Below are 21,731 nucleotides of genomic sequence, written 5' to 3'. Positions count from 1 at the left end.
TGTGTGCTGCATTTTGCAGCACACATAGAAAGAGGAATATGCCTCCTAAGATTTTTTTTGTGCAGGAAGGTGCCCCTTTCTGCACAAAAACAAGCCTGCATGCAACACAGGTACCCTTCCACCATGGTGCCAGGGTGCCTGCATTAGCACAAGGTTTCCAAAATGGCACAAGGGAAAGGACAGGAATGCACCATGTTGCACCATAGTGAATAATACTTTCACTGTCACTCAGAGCAGCAAGGTGAATTGGCCATAAGTAGGGCCCCAAGTTTGGCTTTGACTGACATCCCAGATCAAATTGTATGGTACATTAGAAAGATTCAAGACACTCAAGAAAAGGATTCTCCAGTTTGTAGCACAGTTCAATGAAATTGAATCAGGCTGCTCATTAAATATCTTCCTTAAGTATAAGACAAGTATGCATATCAGAGAAGGGAGAGGAGAAGAGAGATAGGTCTAAGATCTAAGATAAGTATATATAAAAGCTAGTGGCGGGTGCAACTAGGTAGTTAGGCCAATGTTTCCATAGAAAAAGTGATTTTTTACTTGCCTATATCTTTGACACCGTTTGACAAATCTTCACTAATTTTTCCCAAAAAAGTGCCCCAGTGATTCTTGTTGCGCACGGAAAGTTTCGGGGTAATCTGTCAAGTGGGAACCGAGAAACGGCAGGGGGGAAGGGGTGTAAAACAAAAGTTGTGTTTCCTTTGTTAATTCCCATAGGACCTTTAGGCATGACTACAGCTGGAACCACTGGACGGAATTATACCAAATTTTGCAGAAAGCTAGCTTTTGGCACACAGATTAGGTTTTCACTTATTTGGTGTAAATCCGTTCAGTAGTTTTTGAGAAATTTAAGGAAATCCAAATTTGTATTTCTCTGGCTGCGAAGCCTTCACGAATAATGATGAGCTTGTGCAGGAAAATGTACAGCTCTGATTGCCTGTCAACACTTCAACCAGGCAGAGTTGGCAGCCATCTTGGGACTCAGCTTCAGCCCAGTCCCACATAAAAAAAGTGGAAAACAAGAAAGGGGTCCAGGGTAGAGACACCCTGACCATTAGCTCTGGTGTTGGGGGTCCCAAAGGGACCCCACCAGGGCAGAAAAGCTGTTTTTCTTGAAGCCCCTAGGTGGGCCAGATCCCAGGGGCATGTGATAAATAAGGAAGGGGATGCACAGGGCCCTCCTCCTGGGATTTATACAGCCCCAGGGACCACCACCTCCCTGGGGCAAACATGTAATAGTACATAGGGGGGGGGGGGGGTGCGTGGCACCCCTGCAGCCCCAGGGACCACCACCTTCCCAGGGCAAAAAAGAAAAAGAAAAGGAGGTTTTGGATCCCAGCAACCCCAGGGACTACCACCTCCCGGGGCTATTTACATTTGAGGGGGGACGCATCGCCCCCCTCGCGGAGCCACAGTTGGCCCTGGGGACCGCTGCCCCCAGGGCTGGTTTCTGCTATGTCCCAGGGTGCTCACCCTCAGGACATACTGTTTGCTGTGGCTTGGTGGCAAACACTCTGCTCGCAGCAAGGGAGAGCTGTAAAACAGCTCTCCCTCGCTGTGAGCAGAGGTTTTCTCATTCTTCCTGCCAAAGGAGATGCAGGCAGGTAGACAGAGGAAACAATTATTCTCACAGAGAGTGAGCTGCATTAGCAGCTCCTTCTCTGTGACAGCAATGATGGTTCCCGCAGGAGGCAGGGAGCCAGCTGGGACTGTGGGGGCCTCAGGCTCTCACCATGATCCTCAACATTGTGCCTGGGTGGTCTGGGGGACACCCAGGTCACATGGCTGGGCCCTGTGGGATGGGGTCCCTGGGGATGAGATCAGCCCTGAGATTTGGGGGCATTGTGGCCCCTTGCCCCAAAAAATAATAATTAATTAGGCTGTGCCCCAGGGGATGAGGTTTCTGTGGCAGAGATCAGCTTGGGGAGGGGGGCGGGGAAGGTTACAGGGACATTATAGTTAAGAAATAGAATTTAAAAAAACATAGAAATTCATTGAAAAAACACAAAGCTTACAGGGATGTTATAGTTAGGCTCAAATTTTAAATGTACAAAACCATAGAAATTCACCAGTTATAGTTAGAGTTATCTCAAGTAACTATAATTCGTGCCCTAAGGTAACTACACCTCACGCCCTCATGCACTGCTAATTGCCCCACAAATTACGGCACTCATGACACTTTTGATAACATCCTTGATAATGTCAATGTAATATTTGCAGTAACATTTTTGAGGAAAAAAATGTGCATGGTGGGGACGCTAGTTATTGATATCTTAGGGCACAAGTTATAGTTTCTTGAGATAATTTTGTCAACATTTAAACATGGTTATAGGTTTCCATGATTCTTAATATGTGGTGATTTGGTATATTTTATTATGGTGCAACCTTGACAACGCCGAAAGGCATGCCTTATATGTTGATGTGGTGACCTTTGACAAAGCCAATAGTCCTGTTTCATTAAAGTGACACTCCCTACATATTATTGTGATGTTATAGCTGCTATAGTTGGGGGGGATGCGATTTTGGGGGCCATGACTCAGTCGGGGTCAAATGTGATTTAAGAATGTCGCCAAAGGTATTTTTCTTTGCCTGATGCATATATTTGTAAATTAATGCATAATATTTGGAAGTGCATGTGTAATAAATTTACTTTTTGCTTTTCAAAGATTACTAGCGCACACAACCTCCCTTGAGTAAACCTTCAATTGCTCTGCTTTGCTACCCCGAGAGATTCAAGTGATACAATGGGGTGCTTGGATCATAGATAAGGGGAAATTGTGGACCTATTACTTGCTCAGGCCTCAGATCCTGCACATCTAATAACCCAATTTTCTATAAAAACTACCAAATGCTCAAACAAAACAACCCAGATTACAACCAGCAATGATAAAATTATCAGGATGGCACTAACCACATGACAAATCCCCAAAGCATGGTACAAGAGACTTATCACCCCATGTTGAAATTGGAAGCTGACTGATGCCAACTAACTACAGAAACATTTGCAAAAGCAACAATTTCAAACACATTTTATTCTGTGCCAAACTAAACAGAAGACTCCAAGCGCATCTAAAAAATAAAGAAATTTTACATAAAATCAAATAAGGTTTCTCCATCACTATAGGACAAATGAGCACACACAGACATTATTCAACCTTAGACATCTTGAAACGGGAAAATAGATTAAGATAAGGGGTTTGCCTTAGTTTAACCCATATAATGACCTTCTAAAAGAATAACAAATCCCACAATAAAAACTAGATGGTACAAAGATTAGCTCTCTGCTCTGTGCAGATCAACTGGTCCTCATCTACACATCAGAACAAAACTTACAACCAGTCTTCAGCATACTGCAGACACCCCAATAATGTTATCAGGGATACATCTGCAAATGATAAAACTAAACACAGACAAAACATCCTGATGAGACACTATCAAACAGTTAAACACAGCAACTCCAGATTACAACCCGCAAAGATTAAATTCACAGGATGACACTAAGCTCAAATCCCCAAAGCATGGTACAAGAGGCTTATTGTTCAAAACACATGTTCAAAACTGAGACAGCCTGATGCCAAGTAACTACAGCGGCATTGGAATAAGCAGTAGTTCTGTGCCAACCTAAATAGAAGATTCCAGACATATCTCAAAGAGATTCTACATGAAACTAAATATTATTTCTCCATGAGTAGGACAGATGACCACACACAGTTATTACAGAAGACTACTCTGACACACAGGACTATTTATATAAGTTACTGAAAGAGGTATAAAGTAGAAGGTATTTGACATAACCAAGGCTGTATACTCACAAAAAATACAACATGACAATAAATACTTCCATGTCAGACACGTTAAAACAGAAAAAAGGGGTTTGGCTTAGTTTACCCTATTAGATACGTGCATGACCACCCTAAAAGAATGACCAAGCCTGCAATAAAAACTAGAAGGTACAAAGCTTAGCTGTCTGTTCTAAACTGATCATCTTGTCCTGTTGTACAAAAAAGGACACCATCTACAGCAAAGCCTCAACATACTACAAAACTATAGCAATCAATTGGGTCTGAAAATGAACAAAAACAAAAATGGTCATTTGAACAGATCCAAAGAAAGAACCTGCTATATGCTTTAAAGTCCTGCATGAAAAATTGACTTTGAATTAAACTTTTTCCCTCCCTTGTTTATTTTGAAGGCACCTCTGCTTCCCTTCTAGCTTCTGCATGCTTCTTCTGTATATAAAGTACTCTAAATCTCATGCCTGCCTTTTTTGAAACCATATCTATTAATTCAAGCACGAATTTGCTTCTCACATAGCCCCGTTTAATGATAACACCTAAGTCATTAATCCACCACAAAGAAACTGGAATACATGCATGGAATGGTGTCTGTAACCATGCAAGACTAGCCCCAATAACCAATGGACTGACCACTAACTTTGGGTTCCCTGGTAGTGTGTTACTCACTGTGAAGTGTTTCTACACCTCGTCATGGGTAGCAAGTGCTATGTATATGAATGTGATTTCAATAAATATTGTAGCCGGAATTGAATTTGCAAAAATATCCATCCATTGGGTGTTTATTTCCTGTTACTTCCAATTGGGCGATATGTTTGAGAACTTTTATCACGCCATATTTTGTCAGACATTATTTAGGTCATGATGTTTTGTGATAACACTGGCATGACAACAAGACCCAAAGGTAACAGCGATAACAGGGCAAAGACAAGACAGTCACTGAGACACAAGATAGCAGCAGTTCAAATAACAGAAGGACCCAGAAACACTTTAACACAAGAAAGAGGCAGTCGGGGGCAGTCAGTGTCAAGAAAAACACAAGTGTTACTATGGTGATAGAGGCACTGAAAGATGACAGGTAGATAGAGGCAACAGAGACTGACTGGGGATACAGAGCCACTCAAAGATAACAGAACAAAGAGAAGTCTACAGAGATAATCAGAGAGATGAAAGACACATTTGGTAATAGAGACACACTGAACCCATGTATATGACAGGCACACAGAAACTGGACAGGATTTAAACATGCAAATTACTCTGAATGTCCTGTGTGCTTACTTATGTGCATTAGAAGGACCGTGGTGCAAGGGTGTCTGTCTTGCATGCAGGGTTGTTTTTGTCTGGGAAGGAGCACCTTCCCAGACAAAAACAATCCTGAGAGGCCTTTTCCTCTGTGTTTGCTGCAAAATTCAGTACACATAAAAAGAGAAACCAATAAGGAAAAATGAACATATTTCTGCTTGCTACGCCTCTCCTGGGGAGGCCTAGCTTTTTGTCACATTACCAGCTTTTTTCTTGTAAATCTGGGAATGTGTCAAAATCATATGTAAAACAAATCTGAGCACGGATATGCCTAATTATAACTAATTTTCTAGATTTATAGGAGTATGCCAGATAATTCGAAATCAATGATAGGTAGAGCTGGCTCTACAAGCTGGCGGACTGGTCTGGCTGAAGCTCCACGGTCTGGGGCTGGCATCCAGAGTCTATCTGTAACCTGAGACAGTTTTCACCCTTCCTGACCAGCACAGGGAAGGCGGCCTCTGTGTGGCAGCAGACAGGGCAAGAGAGGAAGCGACTGTGAGGCCCCCATGAATGTACAGAAGGACCGCAGGAGTGGTCAGTACGGGCGGTGTCTGAGGAAGCCAAGGGGCAAGACCAGCATGTGTTGTCAGCCCATTCCCCCGTTGAACACTCTGGGGCACGCAGTGGCTGCTGGACAATCGGTTCCCTTCTCGTCCCTCAAGGTGAGATAGTGGCCTTTGCCTGGCATGATGGCTGCGACTGGGGCTGCAGGAGTTGCAGGCTGGTTGGAGGCCTGTGCACAGTGCTGCTGCCCCATTTTCCCCCCACAAGAAAAAAGAGAAAACTGGGACCTGAGCACTGCAATATCATAGGGGGACACATAATAGACGGGGAGGATGGCAAAAGCCCCCCTCCGGATTATATCCGCCTTGCACTCCAGGATGGAGCAAATTGAGGTTGTTGTGCTTGTGGCAAACGGGGTTCCTGACCCACTCTGGCCCTCTAGCGGGGAGACTTTACTTTGCACCTTAAGTGGGAGTGTGGGCTGACCTTGCTGTGGCCTTACATTTGACATAGAGATTGTGACTCCTAAGGTGGGTCACCAGGCTGCATGTGCCTCTCCTGCTTGCTGGATGGTGGCGGCCGACGCTGGGGAGTGGGCCTGGATGAATGGGGAGTCCTGCCCTGGAGCCAGTTGCCACCACGTTCTCTGTAACAAGGTCAGAAAAACCCCCTGCAAAAGATTGACCTTCCCCCAGCTTTGATGGAACTGGAGGGATTGCTAACAAGAAAACATCCTTCCGTTCTGCCTCCTCCATTGTGGACTAGGCAAGTCCGAGCACACCACATGGCTGCTAATTTCTCCCCGGCGGAAGTGGACTTAAAGAGTGCTAGGGGGTGACCGGCCTTTGTGGGTGACAGATTGTTTTCTTTCACAGTTGGATACTGATCCAATCCAGAGCGGATCCACGTAGGTCCTGCATCACAGAGAATGGTGCTACACAAAGTTGGAAAGCCCTCCCTGGCCTCATTTGGAGGGGACCCTTCGTGGATTGGAGATCGCCTCCAACACCTCTTTGCCAACGATGGCCCTGTCTTTGGCTGCAACAGACCCGCTGGCCAGGAAACTTAACACACTTCTACAAGCCATTGCAGATACCAGGCTGGAACTTGTGGGTATGGTAGATGCTATGTCAATCTAGCTAGACCTCCGAGACAGGTGATCAATGGAAAGTCTCAGACAGGGTGAAGCAGACGGAAATTTTTATACAAGACCTGAACCTCAAACTAGAGCCCTCAGTGACAAGGGTAATATCCTCACGAAAACTGTGCAACTCCTAAAGGGTAAACTGGATGACTATGAGGGGCGATTCCGGTGCAACAATGTTTGAATTGTGAGCTTCCCAGAAGGTGCGGAGGGTGATAGTCTTACCATCTTCTTTGAGAACTGGCATTCTAGTAGGATCGCACCAGTATGCCCTTTCCTTCATTTCACGTTGTAACAAGCACACAGAATGCTGAAACGATGGCTTTCAACAGACAGGAAATATTGCAAGCAGCCAGACGATCAAGAACAGTCACCATTGAGAATGCGCGGATCCGCTTGTTCCAAGATTACACCATTGCAGTGCAACACAGGCAGACCTGCTTCTTAGGAGTAAAATGGAACCTGTGTAACACTGTCCTGAAATATTAAATACTCTCTACTATTGCCTTGAGATTGAAAGTGCTTGCTAATGAGAAGTCTTATATTTTCACAGAACTGGGAAATGTATGGGAATGGGTTAAACATTGCAGACATGATTTGCCAGAGGCAAGAGACATGTCCAGGCAGGAACAACAATGCCAGAGATGCCTATGCATCCGATGTGGGACACACTGCCAATCGCCATCCATTACAGAGATCAGGATCTGGTATTTCTGAAGCCCCATCTCAGGCACAAGCATGCTGTGACAAAGACTTGGCTGTTTTCGCAGCGAGTCACCTATGTGATTCTCTCCTGACTCATTCTGTAGAGGGAATAGATGACACCTCTTTGGATAGAGGGTTGGATGACTTGCAGGCCAGCAGGACCTCCTGGCTGTCACGCCTCAGACAGCTGAGGACATATTCTAACTATTGCCTGCACTAGGAGAGTGCACCCAACCTCCTCCAGCACATTGTTGGACTAGAGGCCTTTGAAATTACAATGCTTCTAAAACCAGAGTCTTGTCCTTGCACTGGACAATATGTACTTGGATGGGCAGCACACATGCCCCTTGTGAGGTTCCTCCACGTGGCCACCCTTGTTACCACCCAGGATACTTGTGAATGTGGTGGGTGGCGGTCTCTGCCCAGACTCACCCTGCAATTTCTTCTTATGTGATGGCCCCCATTGCCAAGGGCTCCATCCATCCACCTATAACACTACTTCACAGCCCTGGGCCTATAGGGCAGTTTCCTGGAAAGGTATTTTATTTTATTTTCTGATCTGTTTGTGTTAATTGTTTGGGCAGACGGATGTTGCTCTGCCACCGCTGGGTGTGGGAGTTGGGACATTTCTGTTGTAGAGCCTGTCAAGTCCTGTGTGATTTGGAATGTGGAGGGTGGCCGAGCCGCACAAGGTGGGTCTTAGACCCTCTTTGTCCCCATAGCCTCCTTCTGTAGCCACAGACATGTACCACATAGAATGGGTAAATTAACTTTACTGACTTGGAATGTCCGTGGCATGAGCATGGTTAGAAGCTCTAAAACCGCTAGTAGGGCCAGCACTATCGTACTGACTACTCTGGATATGCCAGAGGGCCTCTCATATGGATCTAGCTGGGGGCCCTTTTCATCTAGTAGAAGTTGACACAGACATGGAAGGGAATATGTCCTGGTGAAGGGAAAAATGGACGAGAAAGTGGTTCTGCTTTGTAGTGTCTATCTCCCAAATACTGGTCATTAACAGTTTTTAGCCCACTTGTTAGCCCTAATAATGTGCTGGTCCCATCTGCCCTGGTTGCTGGGGGGAGACTTTAATAGTGTGCTCAACACTGCATTGGATCGCTCCCATCTGATCCCTGCAAAACTCTCCCAAGGTCCATGCTGCGGTCTGTCTTTCACAGTGGGCCTTACATTGCTTGATGGTTAGAGGATAACGTATCCCGACACTAGGGAATACTCCTTTTATTCACCCCCCCATGATTTAAGTGTTCATCTTCGTAGGTTTTTCTGCCACCTTGGCACGCCGCTGCTAGTTTCAGATTCTGAGTACCTGTGCATCACCCTATCTGACCACAACCCACTTCACTTGAGAGTTGACTAGGGAAGACACACTCCATCAGTGGTGCCTAGAACCCTGGTACCTACAACCCACGGCCCTAGAGGACCAGGAGTTCTGAGCCACCACACGTGACATGATCTCCAACTACTTTATCAACAATGCAAATAAAGCCAGCACGAGGCTAGTGGAGTAAGAGGCTATGAAAACAGTAATCAGGGGTACTGTACACACACACGTTTTGGTGCAAGTGGTATGCTGACTCGAGAAATAACCAAACTAGAGAGCGCCCTGCAGGGACAGGAAGCAGACACTGTGATGGATGACACAGCTCACACCCCTCTTCAGGATCATGTGAGCACCATGTCCACCTTCTAGAGTCTTTACGATGTATAAATTACAAGGCATACCATGCAAAAATGCATGTGGACGAGGATAAACCCAGCTTTACATGCCCCAGTAACATCCATTCACATAGGCCCCGCTCCTACATTGTACTCACAGGCAGACATCCATGAGGGATTTCTCATACATTACAGTCTTTTGCAAAGCCCCAGGCAAGACATCCAAAACATAGGGCTGGAAATTTACCTGGCCACTACTGCATTTCCTGTCATGGCAGCGAAGCAGCAACTGGCCCTGAATGCCCCAATATTGGCAAAGGAGATCAGGTGCAAAACACCTTGCTGAGATGGTTTACTCACAGAATTCTTTAAAACGTATTTTGATCAGTTAATTCCTAAGCTACTGGAAATGTACACATCAGCACTGCCAGCAGGAAGTCTGCCTTACTCCATGCATAAGGACCTTCTGGTTTTGCTCTCAAAACAGGGCAGAGGCCACACTGGATGTTGCTGTTAGCCATGATGGGATGCGACTACAAAATCCTTAGCAAAATTCTTGCAACCCGACTCTTGGAGTACATTATACATCTAGTCCACATGAACCAAAATATGTTTATCCCACTCAGGTCTAGACACCTGCACAGGGTCCTGGAGGAAGCCCTGTCTCAATGCCCCATTTGGTCAGCTAGGTTATAGATCTTGAGGAGGTCTTCAACATGCTGAACCGGGACTATATGTTTGCAATGCATTGTTGAGTGGGTGTAGGGGACAGGATGCTCAATCTTATCAAGTTAGTACATACTGATCAAGTGGCCAGGGTAAGAATTGGTCAATTAATATCAGCACCATTTCCAGTGGGCCGGGGCATGTTCTAGGGCTGCCCTTTGTCGCCGTTGCTCTTCACTCTGGCTCTGGAGCCTATGGCACAATGGATGCGTACCACTAGAAGAATCTGGGACATTCCTTTTAGTAGAGAAATACATGTGGTATCACTGTATGTCAATGAAGTTCTTGTGTGTGTCCACGACATACGTGAGGGGTGCAAGATATTTGTCATTGGAATTTAAAAGTCTCTCTGGGGATTAATTGGTCAAAAATGTGCCTTTTCCCGCAATGGGAAGACTGCCCTCAATATCTTACCACAGCAGATGATCTCCATATCAAATTGAAGGCTCACAGGTTCTGATATCTGAGCATTAGTATATATAACTCAGTTTCTGATCTTCTTGAGGGCCGTTTAATGAGAGCAATCACCCCCTCTCCAGCCCCAAATGTAATTTTGGAAGATGCTACCCCTCACAGGACAAGGCCAGGTTGTGTTGTCCAAAATGATGATGCCCCGAGACTATTCTATTTCTTTGCATGCTTAGCCTTTATTATTCCCCACAGAGTATTCCGTGTGTGAGACAGGATTCTGGGTGACTTGATCTGGAATACTGGCCCGCTGAGCAAGGTGGACTGGGGGTGCCAAATTCTGTGCACTATTACTTGGTAGCCCAGCTACAGTGGTCAGCCCGCTGGCTGGCTGGGCATAATCTGACTGAAACGCCGGCAGTGTCTGGAGGAGATGCACTACATAAAATACAGGAACTGCTTCTTCCTAAAACATCCCTACCGACCTCCCCATCAGCTTTGCTTTGAGAATCACTAACCAGCTATAGCCAAGGCCTGTGAGTATCACAGGAGTGGTGCCCTATGGATCAGACATCCCTCTGCAGGCTCTGGTGACCTTCCAAGCAGTGACAGGCATGGAGGGTGCGGAACTGTGGGCCTCACTGGGGCTGACCACAATGGGGGGCATATTTCAGGAGGGTAATCTGATTCCATTTGACCTTTTGTTGGAAAAGACTGGACTCCCACAGGGCACTTTCTCACATACAGATGCTTGGTCCTTGAGTTTGAATGCCTATGGTTGCTGCAGCCACTGAACCCCCCCAGTCACCCACCCACACAAACATTTTTCAGCTATGGGAATGGAAGGCGGCTCATATCATAGATCACTTAGGCTATTTCAGATAGAACTGTTGCCCCATTACTGCCATGCACCAGCAGTGGAAGCAAGATTTAGGGCGCCCTCTGACTCTCAAGAATGGCAAAATTACTCATTTATCCACCCAAGGTCTCCTGTAGTGCCCGATTCCAATACATTCAAAATAACATTCTCCACAGCGTCTAAACAACACCGCCTAGGATCCATACCTTATACCCTATGGCATCACCGACCACCCCTCACTGCCCTGCTACTCAGGCTAACTGTTCTGGTATTGTTCGTTGGCAGAAAGCTTTTGGGATGATTTTGGTGCAACGCTATGGCGTGTCACAGCTTGACACAACCTAAATAATATGGGCAGTTGTGTCTTGGGCATTTGTAGACAAAGAAGGGACAGGGGGCCATACACCCACTTTATTGGTGTGGATCTGGTGCTGTTGCTGGCTAGGCATATAATAGCGATGAGGTGGAAGGCAGCAACGCTGCCATGGGTCCCACAGTGCACAGGGGCAGACAGCACTAATTAGATGTGCAGGGCAGAGTGGGTGGCACCGTGGCCAGAAGAGGTCTGTGGCCTTTGTAAGTGCACCATAGCCGCAGCATGGGACGAGCTCTTGCATACACTCCAGACTGATCCCAACGATGATCCCTGTCCATAATGGGTGAATGAAGGGCCTCTAGGAAGGCAATCAGCAGGTATTGGTACAAAATACAGACCATATGAAAGCGTGCTGACTGTGGGTGCAGCAAGCAGACCCAGACCTCCAGCCACTCTACTAAACCTAATTCTGGGACACCTTATAGGAGTGAGGAAGGCTCATGGTTTGAAATGTTGGTGTTTTAATTTCATGTTTTTGTTTTATAGCTGACCTTATCCTATCCATATCAACCTGTCGCATTATCAAGAGAGTACCTTGTAAACCACTGTTACTATTCCCTGTACTTACTCTTGAATCATAATTCTGTATATTATGATTTATTCTGTTATAAAACAACAACGATGTTTTTTTGTTTTTTTTTAAATCAGTGACAGGTAGATTCCACGTTGACTGGTTGCAGCTCATCTGCTACTGTTTCAAAATCTTTTTTTTTTTTTTTTTAATCTACTGGGGAAGATAATTTCGTTTGGGGAAACTCCAGCTACAGCCTCATACAATTTAGGTGGGGCTTATGCTTCACCCACTCAGAAAAACACAAATTCTTGTTGGATTACATTGTTGTGTATTGTCATGATGTGAAAATAATTTTAAAAAGTTCAAAAATACCTACAAAGATCCAAACTTGTACATGTTTCGTTCCGTTTCCATTACCACGCCCTAGACCCACTGGTACATGGGCCTTTTGCTGGTCTTAATTAGGGTTTGTAAAATTTTGACTATTTTCATGACATTTCTCCCCAAAAAATTCACAAGAACTATGCAAATCACACAAAATCTTGTTTAATATATTTGGCAGCATTTCATATCTAGCACAAGTTTTGTACTGGAAGGCAACTCTCTCTCAAACATTGTATGTGTGCTGTACAGTAATGCACACTAGTAGAAATAAAAACATTTCTCCAATTTAACACCTACCTGGAGGAGGCGTAAGGTTTTGGTGCAAATGCCTGCCAACAAATGATAGTAGACAGGGCTTTGCATCAAACACCATCAGTGGTAGAATGGGAATGTCAATGTACTACCATGGTACACGCCTTGCTGCAAAGTAACAAGAAGCGTCACTTTGGGTTATTCAGGAAACTTTTCAGTTCAAAAAAAGCTTTGCGCTGGAAATTAAATAATAGATCAATACATTACACCTGATTGCATCATATTTGGTGAATTTTGCACTGGCAGCAAAGTGTTGATGAAACTGCCCTAATGTTTCAAAGGTACAGAAACTGAAATGCAATGATAAATACACTCAGACATACACGTGACACCTTGTGGTCATGTCGTGAGATCACAGAGACACTGAAAATTACTCTTATGCAGACACAGTGTTAATGGACCCAGCAAACCATTTAGAATGCAGTTGAGGAATTCAGAGACAAAGACATACATGAGCAAAGTGACACACAAAAAGACCCAACATACATACCCAGGTTTAGCTTACCGAGAGGAAGGCATGGACTATATCAGCTTTGATGGAACTCAAAGGCTTATCTTTTATCACTACAAATATCTGCTCTTCTTTCTCCAGGTTGATAAAATTTCCAAACCAAGATTTTTTGGCAAGTCTGTGTGAAGAAGAAAGGGTAGGGGGGAAGAATAGGGTAGGAAATAAAATAAAAGGTTTCAAAAACACTGATTGGAAGAAGCATTTGCCCACCTTATACCACTTCTCCCATCACTATCCAAAACATTTTGCTTGGCATAAGGTGAATTTGGTAACTCAATGTTCAAATGCTAACAGGTCTGCATCCCGTTTCCATTCACATCATTGTACTTCTCTTCTCGGCTGTTGACAAGGGACATGTTTTCAAACACCAGCCCCCGTGAAAGAAAGGGAGAGATACACAATCCTGTTTCTACACTTACCTCATGGACAGGTAAAATGGGAGGAAGAGGAGAGGGGTAGAGAGACACCATATCTAAGACCTATCAAGAACCCAACTCATATCAAGAGGGGAGAAATACAGACATGCCATTGCTACGGCCAAGAACTCTACTCATGTCAACAGAAGTGCACAGAAAAACATAGCTAGGCCCTATCAAGAACTCAAATCACCTCAACAGGAGAGGGGTAGAGAAGCATCGTAGCTAAGACCTGTCAAGAACGCAATTCATGGCAAGAGGAGAGGGGTACGCAGATACCATAGCTAAGCCCTAACAACAACTCAAATTTTGGCAAGAGAAGGTGCGTCCGCATCCTATTATACAGCTGCGACTGTACCAAAGTGTCACTGACTGCTTTTGGCAGCGCACACTGTGCGTGGGCACAAGCCCAATTACTGGATACAGGTTATTGCAATTTAGTGGTATTTTCATGTATATTTACATTGCAGGCAGTAGTATCTGGATATTGAGACTTTTTAGTTTTAAAATCTACTCGGAAATCATGCCTTATTTCACTTTTGCTGGATAGTGGGAGAGTGACCATGAGATTATAATCAACTAAATGGGCAAGGGTAAATCCCAGCTCCGCTAACCGGCTTCTTCCTTCTCTGCCCACTCCAAAAGATATTGTGGTTCTGCTTGCTCATCCTGGTGCACTGCAGCACAAAATTGAAGAATTTATACGATTTCCTTAAACAGTATAGTTTCACGGATGCAAAGAAAGTGAAATCCGCAGAAGGGACATTTGAGAATGAAGTAATAGCCTAGGTAACATAGACGTTTGTGGCATGGGCAAAGCGGGAAATTGCTCAGGACCTTCACCTTCCAAGCGGTCCCTGTGAAATTATCCCTTTACTCTATCTCACATCCGTTCACTTCTCAACTCCAACCTTTAATATATCATTCAATATTGTCTGAGATCATGATGTTTGAATTAGCAGAAAAGGGAAATAAAATTCATAGCTGTTCTGGACAGGGGCCCCTAAAATAAATCTTGGCGGGAGCCCCCAAAATCCTTAGTATGACACTGGTAGCTAATAAAGTTTCTGCTATGTCCCATTTGCTAGTTGTTGGCTAATGACGCATTTCACCAGCCCTGGATTTGCTAATGTAATGTGATTCCAGCAACAGCAAAAATTAATGTTGATGAATGAAGTGACTGTACAACTATCATACGTTGATGGTAACTGTCATGCAACCCTAATTGCATCTTGTGTTGAAGAGGGTATAAAAGAATCCAATTGCGGTTGTTTTAATCTTTTTTGCTTTATTCCATCCTTGAATGATTGAGTGATGAATTATATCTTTCATTTTAAAGTAATCAGTGGGAGTAGTTGTGATGCAGCTCATCCATTGGAAAGAAGACTTGTATACTTGCTTTTTTAAATAAGCTCTAAAGTGATAACGTTTTACTTCTGATTTATACTATTTATGACATGATTATGTTCTATGTGTGTTATATGGACTTGCGTAAAATAAATATTGATTTTGAATCGTCAAAGCATACAGTAATAAGTTGGAACTCCCAGGGGTAATTGAAAAAGTCTTAACACATTTATAATTATATGATTGATAATTAAAAAAGCATAAAAGTACGCAATGATTTAGATACGTGAGAAAATAGCATTGTTTTGACTGTATTAACATTTTCATTTAAAAGCAATCCTGGAAGAAGTCAAAATATTAGTAGAGTGCTATGTAGGTGTTTCTTCTACAATAATGTTGAAATATCACTACAACAGTGGTTATATGTGTATTGTGTCCTATAGCATCTGTTACCTTTTATTTGCATCATTACACACATCAACACAGAAGAACAAAGAGCGACCCGGGCATGTCTGATTCTGGGTTTACCTCATCGGTAGTGGACTGGTAATGCGGAAGGAAAGGGTCGAGGAAGAGAGTGGTCGATGGAAAGTCAAAAAGAACTGTGTAATAGAAATAGATCAATAAAAAGCAAAAAGAGGAAGAAAAGGCAGTAGAAAAGGGTATTAAATGAAAGGAAAGTAGAAGGAAAGCGAGAGAACCACACGGATTAAAGTAGCATGAGGAAAACAAACAATGAATGGAATAAAATTAGAGAAACAGAAAAGTGACTGGAAAGGTTGGGAAGGAAGCAAGTAAAATACTAAAATAAAGGAGCACGGGGAAATTAAGAAAAAGGGCGAACAATGTAAATCACATCTAAGGAGTGATTTGGTTTAATTAAGAATAAAAAAGCTACAAATAGAAAGAAGACAAAGTGCAAAGGATGAAGGTAAATGTTGTAAACTAATGTTCGCAGGAATAAAAATAACGGTTGAAAAAGAAATGTGAACAAACGAATGTAAATTAAAAAGAATAAAAACCACACAAAGAAAGATGTAAAAATAACAAAAGAAATAAACAGAATGAAAACGCGAGCAGAAGCAGAGCACCAGTTTATTGGAATCAGTACAGCAAAACCAGTGCAGATTTTCCACAGTTAATTATCTTTTATGGCTTTTTTTATTTTCACCGGTTTGGAGAGGGGAAGGCCAAATTAAGTCATTAAAGTCACATCATAAAACTGTGGGGAGCGGAGGGGGTTATCTTTTACTGCCTAAAAAGACAAAGGCGGATTATGGTGCTTGGAGGAAGAGATGGGGGAGGGGTAGAGTCGCCGGAGAAGCGAAAGGACGAGTCGTGGAGGAAGAGTGATGGGGAGGCCTGACATGCGGATCAAGAGAGTCGAAGAAGAGAGAAGCAGGACATGTGGAGAGATGAGGTGATGGGCAAAACCGAACGCCAGAAGAGGGGGAAAGACGAATGAGGAGGGAATGAGGAAAGAGGCTGTCTGAGTGAAGAGATGAGAAAGACAAGGGTGCGGCAGATGGGCTGAATGAACTGGGGACAGTCCTCTTAGGAAGAGGCATCGAGGGAAGCGAGATGGTGAAGGAGGAGGCTGGGAAGAAGAGGTGAGGAAAGGATGGATGGGGAAAGAGGAAGTGTACGAAGGAGGGATGTGGTAGGAGTCTACAAACGGACGACAAGGTGGTTGGCAATGAACAAGGAAAAACAGGAGGATGAGTGGCCATGAACAAAGGAGTGAAATAGAAGTAGAAAGGGTAAGGGTGAACAAGAAAGAGACAAGGCAGACAATGAGGAGTGTAAAATGGAAGAGGGGTGCTGCGAGTGAATGAGGGAGAGATTGTGCATCTGTGGCTAGGAAGAGGCGTAGGGCCAGCGGGTGGGACTCTGGTATACTCACTCTGGGGAAGACTCCGGCGTTAGATTGCACATCTCCTCCGGCGTAGGCACTGCACACACAGAAGGTAAAGAAAGTGGCGTAAGTAGAAAGAACAAAGCCACCCATTTAGACATCACATATCAGAAACTTTTACAGGCCAGGTGTCAGGAAGAACATACCACCCACCTATCTCCTAGCAAACACCCTTACACTGCCTCTGAAATCCAGCTCCCTAGTATACCAACACGTTCTGTAGTCTCTCCTAAACCGAATACAGTAGTGCCTTAGAAATCCAACACCCCCCCCCCATGCCGAAGAGTCCCAACACACCTGTAGTGCATGTTGAAGAAACTAACAGCTTTTAGTACTGGCCTCAGAAACCGTGCCTCCCTCTCGGTGATCAGAAAATCTAATGCCCCCTGTTGTACCACAGGAACCAAGACCACTAAGTGTGTCAGAAAGCACATTATAGGCAAAGATACATTCATTTTAAAAGAAGAAATGAGGATAAACTGATTCTCAAAGACTTACAAATATTTTTGAATTATTTGGAACGGTTTCTAAATGTCCTATGTGAAATCGTAAATTAGGTAGGTAAAAACGAAAGGTAACACGAAGTACACAGGCTCTGGGAACTGTCCGCAGACTGGAGCAGACTGTGCCCTTGGGGTCTGTAGAATCTGGTTGTTCCTCCTCTCCCTCTCCCACATCAGCAACTTGTCTGAAAAATACCAGTCAGGCTACTCGTGTGATGCTGAGCTCTCACCTCTCTGCTATCAAGCTTCAGCCAAAGGAAGTTCATTCAAGGGTCTAATCTGAGTGTCATTTTTCTAACTTCCTATTTATCTGATTTATGCTTTTATTACTTTGTAATGGGGATGGGATTTATCATAAGGCAAAGAAGCTTCTTGGTGGGCGGGGCCTACAGTGATTGTTTTATTTCCTGGGGTAAGAACATTTGTCTGTTCCACCAGCTCTTTCCTTTCCTTCATGCTTCAGCCTGGCAGCTGCAATCTGTCCTTTTGACTCACCGCCCAAGCTGTTTAGTGGGCAGCTCTTTATTGGAGTGTGTGAAACAAAGAGGAGTTTTGACTGGGAAGGATGTCGGGCACACGAGGGTGACACCTCCTCGGAAGGAATGATAGGAAGGAGGTAATATTCTCTCCCAGTCGCTTCAAACCCCTATAGAAACCCACTCATTTCTATTCCCAGCACACCTTTTAAAGTAGGCATATTCACACCCCTTCAATGCTTTTGAACCGCAACATCCCCAATACCTCAAAAAACAAATACTCCTACCACTACATTGTTACACACACACGGAACCCAACACTTGCAATAAGGGCCACATCCCACAGCAATTAACAGTTTTCCAAACATCCAAAATCAGTGCAATAAGGCTAACACATTGTCAATTGCAAAAGAATCTTGTACAATAACAACCTGTGACGAGTATAAAATCTTGCTCCTGTACTTTTAACTTCCAGCTTCCTTATTTTCTTCCTCAGCATCTCAACATGCCCATCCAGCCCCTCAGAAACAATGCCACCAGTGCCAATGAACTTAATCACCCTATTCCACTCTTCACTGATTGATTTTTAAATGTAAAGAGTGCAACTTATGCCCGGAGGCGTCTTGGCGCATACCTGTGACCAGTGACTAAAGCCAATTAACTAATCATGACTAAACAGCCAAGTTTTCAGAGATTTCCTGAAACCTGACAAAGAAGTGGCTGCTTCAAGGTCCTAAGGAAGATGGTTCCAACTATAAGCCATGCAAATTATGAAACTTCTGCATCCCCCGAAGGACAGCTTTCTGGGGGGTACTACCAGATTTCTGGCCTGGCTTGAATGAAGAGTTCTACCAGGCAGGTACCATCTGAACCTTTCCTTCAAATATGTTGGCCATCGACCATGAGAGCCTTGAAAAAATGCAAAGGCCCTTGAAAATTACCCACTTCTTTACAGGAAGCCAATGTGGTCTTCTAATGGCTTGTAAGGCCAAATGGAATCTAGAGACCTTCATCAGCATCTGAGCAGCTGAATTTTGAAGAATTTGCAATGTGTTCAATCATTTTTTCCAAAGATTTTGATAAAGGCCACTGCAGTAGTCTTTTCCAGATAAGATCAATGCAATTACAACGGTCTTTAATAGTTGAAATGGCAAAAAATGTGCAATTTTCTTTATAATGCATAGAGTGTAAAAGGATGCAGAGATCACACTGTTTATTTGTTCTTTAAATATTGATCTGTCATGGATCAGAAACCCAAGGTTTTTGACCTTCTTGACTGCTATCGGAAGAGGGCAACACTCCTCTTGCCACCACGAAGAGGTCCAGAAGGATGGGTTGTTGCCAAATAGGATGACTTCTGTATTAGAATTTAAGAACATTTTTGTCCATCCATCTGTTGACTGCACTCATACAGTTCCGAAAGGGGTTACTCATGTCAGGGCCCTTTCTAGAAAACAATATCACAATCTGTGTGTTGTCAGCATAAAGAACTAATGACATTCCAAAGGACCTGATCAAGATTGTTTAACTTGTATGCTACACCACTGGCAAAGTCAGTGAGGATCCCTGTGGGACCCCGCATGGTAACAATAAGAGTTCAGATGTGTAGTCTTCTAAAGCAACAGACTGCTTACGATCTGTAAGAAAAGACTGCAGCAGGGCCAGGGCTACACCCTCAATCCCTAGGCTATGTAATCGATCAATCAAAAGCTTATGATTGGCCTTATCAAATGCTGCAGATAGATCAAGCAGGATGAGGGCAGCATTGCCACCCCCATCCACTGAAGGCCTGATTCCCTCCATGGCCACAATCAGCGCCAACTCCATGCTGTGGCCACTTCAGAAGCCAAACTGTGTATTATCCAGCAAATTATTATCTTTCAAAAACCCGGCCAGCTCGGTGTTCATGGGCTTTTCTACCAGCCTAGCTGGGAAGGTGAGCCTGGAGATGGGCCAATAAGAATTCGGGTCCAAGACATTTGAGTTCGGTTTCAATAAAAGTGGAAGAACTGATGCAGTTTTCCACTGCTTAGGAAATATTCCTGAACTGAACAAAGCATTAAAGATCTTTACCAAGTTGGGGACCACTGAGTCGGGCACTATGTGCGTGATCTTGGGTGGACATGGGTCCAAAGGAAACCCCGATTTTATACAAGAAATGGCCCTCAGTCAGGTGAGCAACTTTCCTAAACGATCCTACCAGGGACTATCAGCCTGATATCTATCTTGTTCTGGTCATTGGAAATGCTGGCAGAAAATCTACTAAAGGTTATCTCTACTTACTTTTGAAAAATACTTGCTAACTCATTACAAAAAGCCTGGCTAATATTTGCTGAACTCCTAGTTGAAGGTGAAGAGAGTTTGGAAACAGTTTCAAACAGTTTCTTACTTGAAGTACTGGAAGATTTACTTTGCTTAGAGAAAAATGCAGCTTTTTTCAACCAATACGAGTTTTTTATATTGTGCTATACTTAACTTATATTTTTCTTTTTCCAGCGGGTCATAAGCTCTCCTTCAATTTCGTTCCTGTCTGCAGCACCCTTGCTTGGCAGCCCGTAAAGTGTTGTTAAACCACTGTGCTGAGGGTCTTCTTCTCCTGAAAACTTTAGTGTTTGCAGGGGCTAATTTATTAACTGCAGCTTTCAGCCAGATCAAGTAACTCACCAACATTTGATCAATGTCCTTGATCTCTTCTGGCTGGGAACTAGCGAGAAGAAGGCTCAACTCAGAGACTTTAACCTTGTGGCAGGCATGAGAGACTAAGGATTTTCTACTGATCTTAGCAGCTGGAAATTTGCTGGCGAGTTCAATATTCCAAGATATTGCAATATGGTTAGACCAAGGTATAGAAAATATAGTAGGGGTGGTGAGGGCCAAATTGTTGGTGAAAATTCCACTGAGTGTGTGGCCCGTCTGATGCATGGGATCACCAATAAACTGAGTAAATCTAAAACAGGACAGAGCATCGACAAGAGGTCTGTTTCAGGATCCATTTGATTCTCCAGATGGAAGTTAAAGTCACCTAGAAGAGTAAAATCTGAGTTGATTGGAGAAGATTCCAAAAGTGACTCATTTGCATGAATAAAAGGGGTTCTTGAATCCAGGGGACGGTACAAAAGGACTCTATTGAATGACTGTGTTTTAATTCATTCAACATGAAAAAGGAGGGCTTCGAACTCCACAGACTAGACTGGGGAGAAGACAGCTGAGAAGGAATTGCGATAAATAATCACTATTGCTCCACCCTTCTTATGGGGTACGTCCAGTCTGAAGATGGCATAACCCGAGGGAACCGCTGTTTTCACCTGATGACTGGTCTGCTCAGGTTTCAGTAACAAAAGCCAAATCAACTTGGTGTGCATCTAAGAATTCAGAGAATTCAAAATGGTGCTTGACTAATGACCTAGCACTGATCAACACACAGCTGACTCTTGAGTCAGAGGAAATGGTTTTAATAGATGCTCCCCCGCTCGCCATTACCAGCGGTGGACCTACTTTATCAGTATCCCAATAGGTGACCCTTGTAGTACAGGTGAGACAGAAAGAATGAATGATGTCTGGAGTAGTTGAACTCAATAAAGGACAATTAAAAACTTTACCAGGTTTAAAATTTAAAAGTGCGTCTCTGGAGTAGCTCTTACCTGGTACTTCTTCCGGGACTAAAGGCCCAGAGGGATAAGCTCTGGGCCTGGTCCAGGTGCGGACGGACGCAGATGGACTTGCCTTAGGCGCACCTTCGGCATGTCCCCGCTGCCCAAAGTTTCAACAGGGCCAGGAGCTCTAACAGGCTCTGCAAACCTATAGCCCAACTTGCTTCCCTCCAGCCAATACGGGACCAACTCAGCACAT

General features: G+C 44.0%; 1 protein-coding gene across 3 annotated transcripts in view; it reads right to left on the bottom strand.

Moving 5' to 3' along the window:
* BRSK2 (BR serine/threonine kinase 2) overlaps positions 1-21,731 on the bottom strand; it is a 615,416-nt gene that overhangs the window by 51,880 nt on the left and 541,805 nt on the right. For all 3 annotated transcript variants that reach the window (XM_069223152.1, XM_069223151.1, XM_069223150.1), the window contains exons 15-16: positions 16,892-16,940; positions 13,220-13,343 (exon numbers count right to left, since the gene is read on the bottom strand). In XM_069223152.1, coding sequence (XP_069079253.1) covers positions 13,220-13,343; positions 16,892-16,940 — 173 coding nt within the window. The remainder of the gene's footprint in view (positions 1-13,219; positions 13,344-16,891; positions 16,941-21,731) is intronic.

Source organism: Pleurodeles waltl, chromosome 3_1, assembly GCF_031143425.1.
Source record: "Pleurodeles waltl isolate 20211129_DDA chromosome 3_1, aPleWal1.hap1.20221129, whole genome shotgun sequence".
Classification (NCBI taxonomy): Eukaryota; Metazoa; Chordata; class Amphibia; order Caudata; family Salamandridae; genus Pleurodeles; species Pleurodeles waltl.
This window is presented reverse-complemented; position numbering and strand designations above follow the sequence as displayed.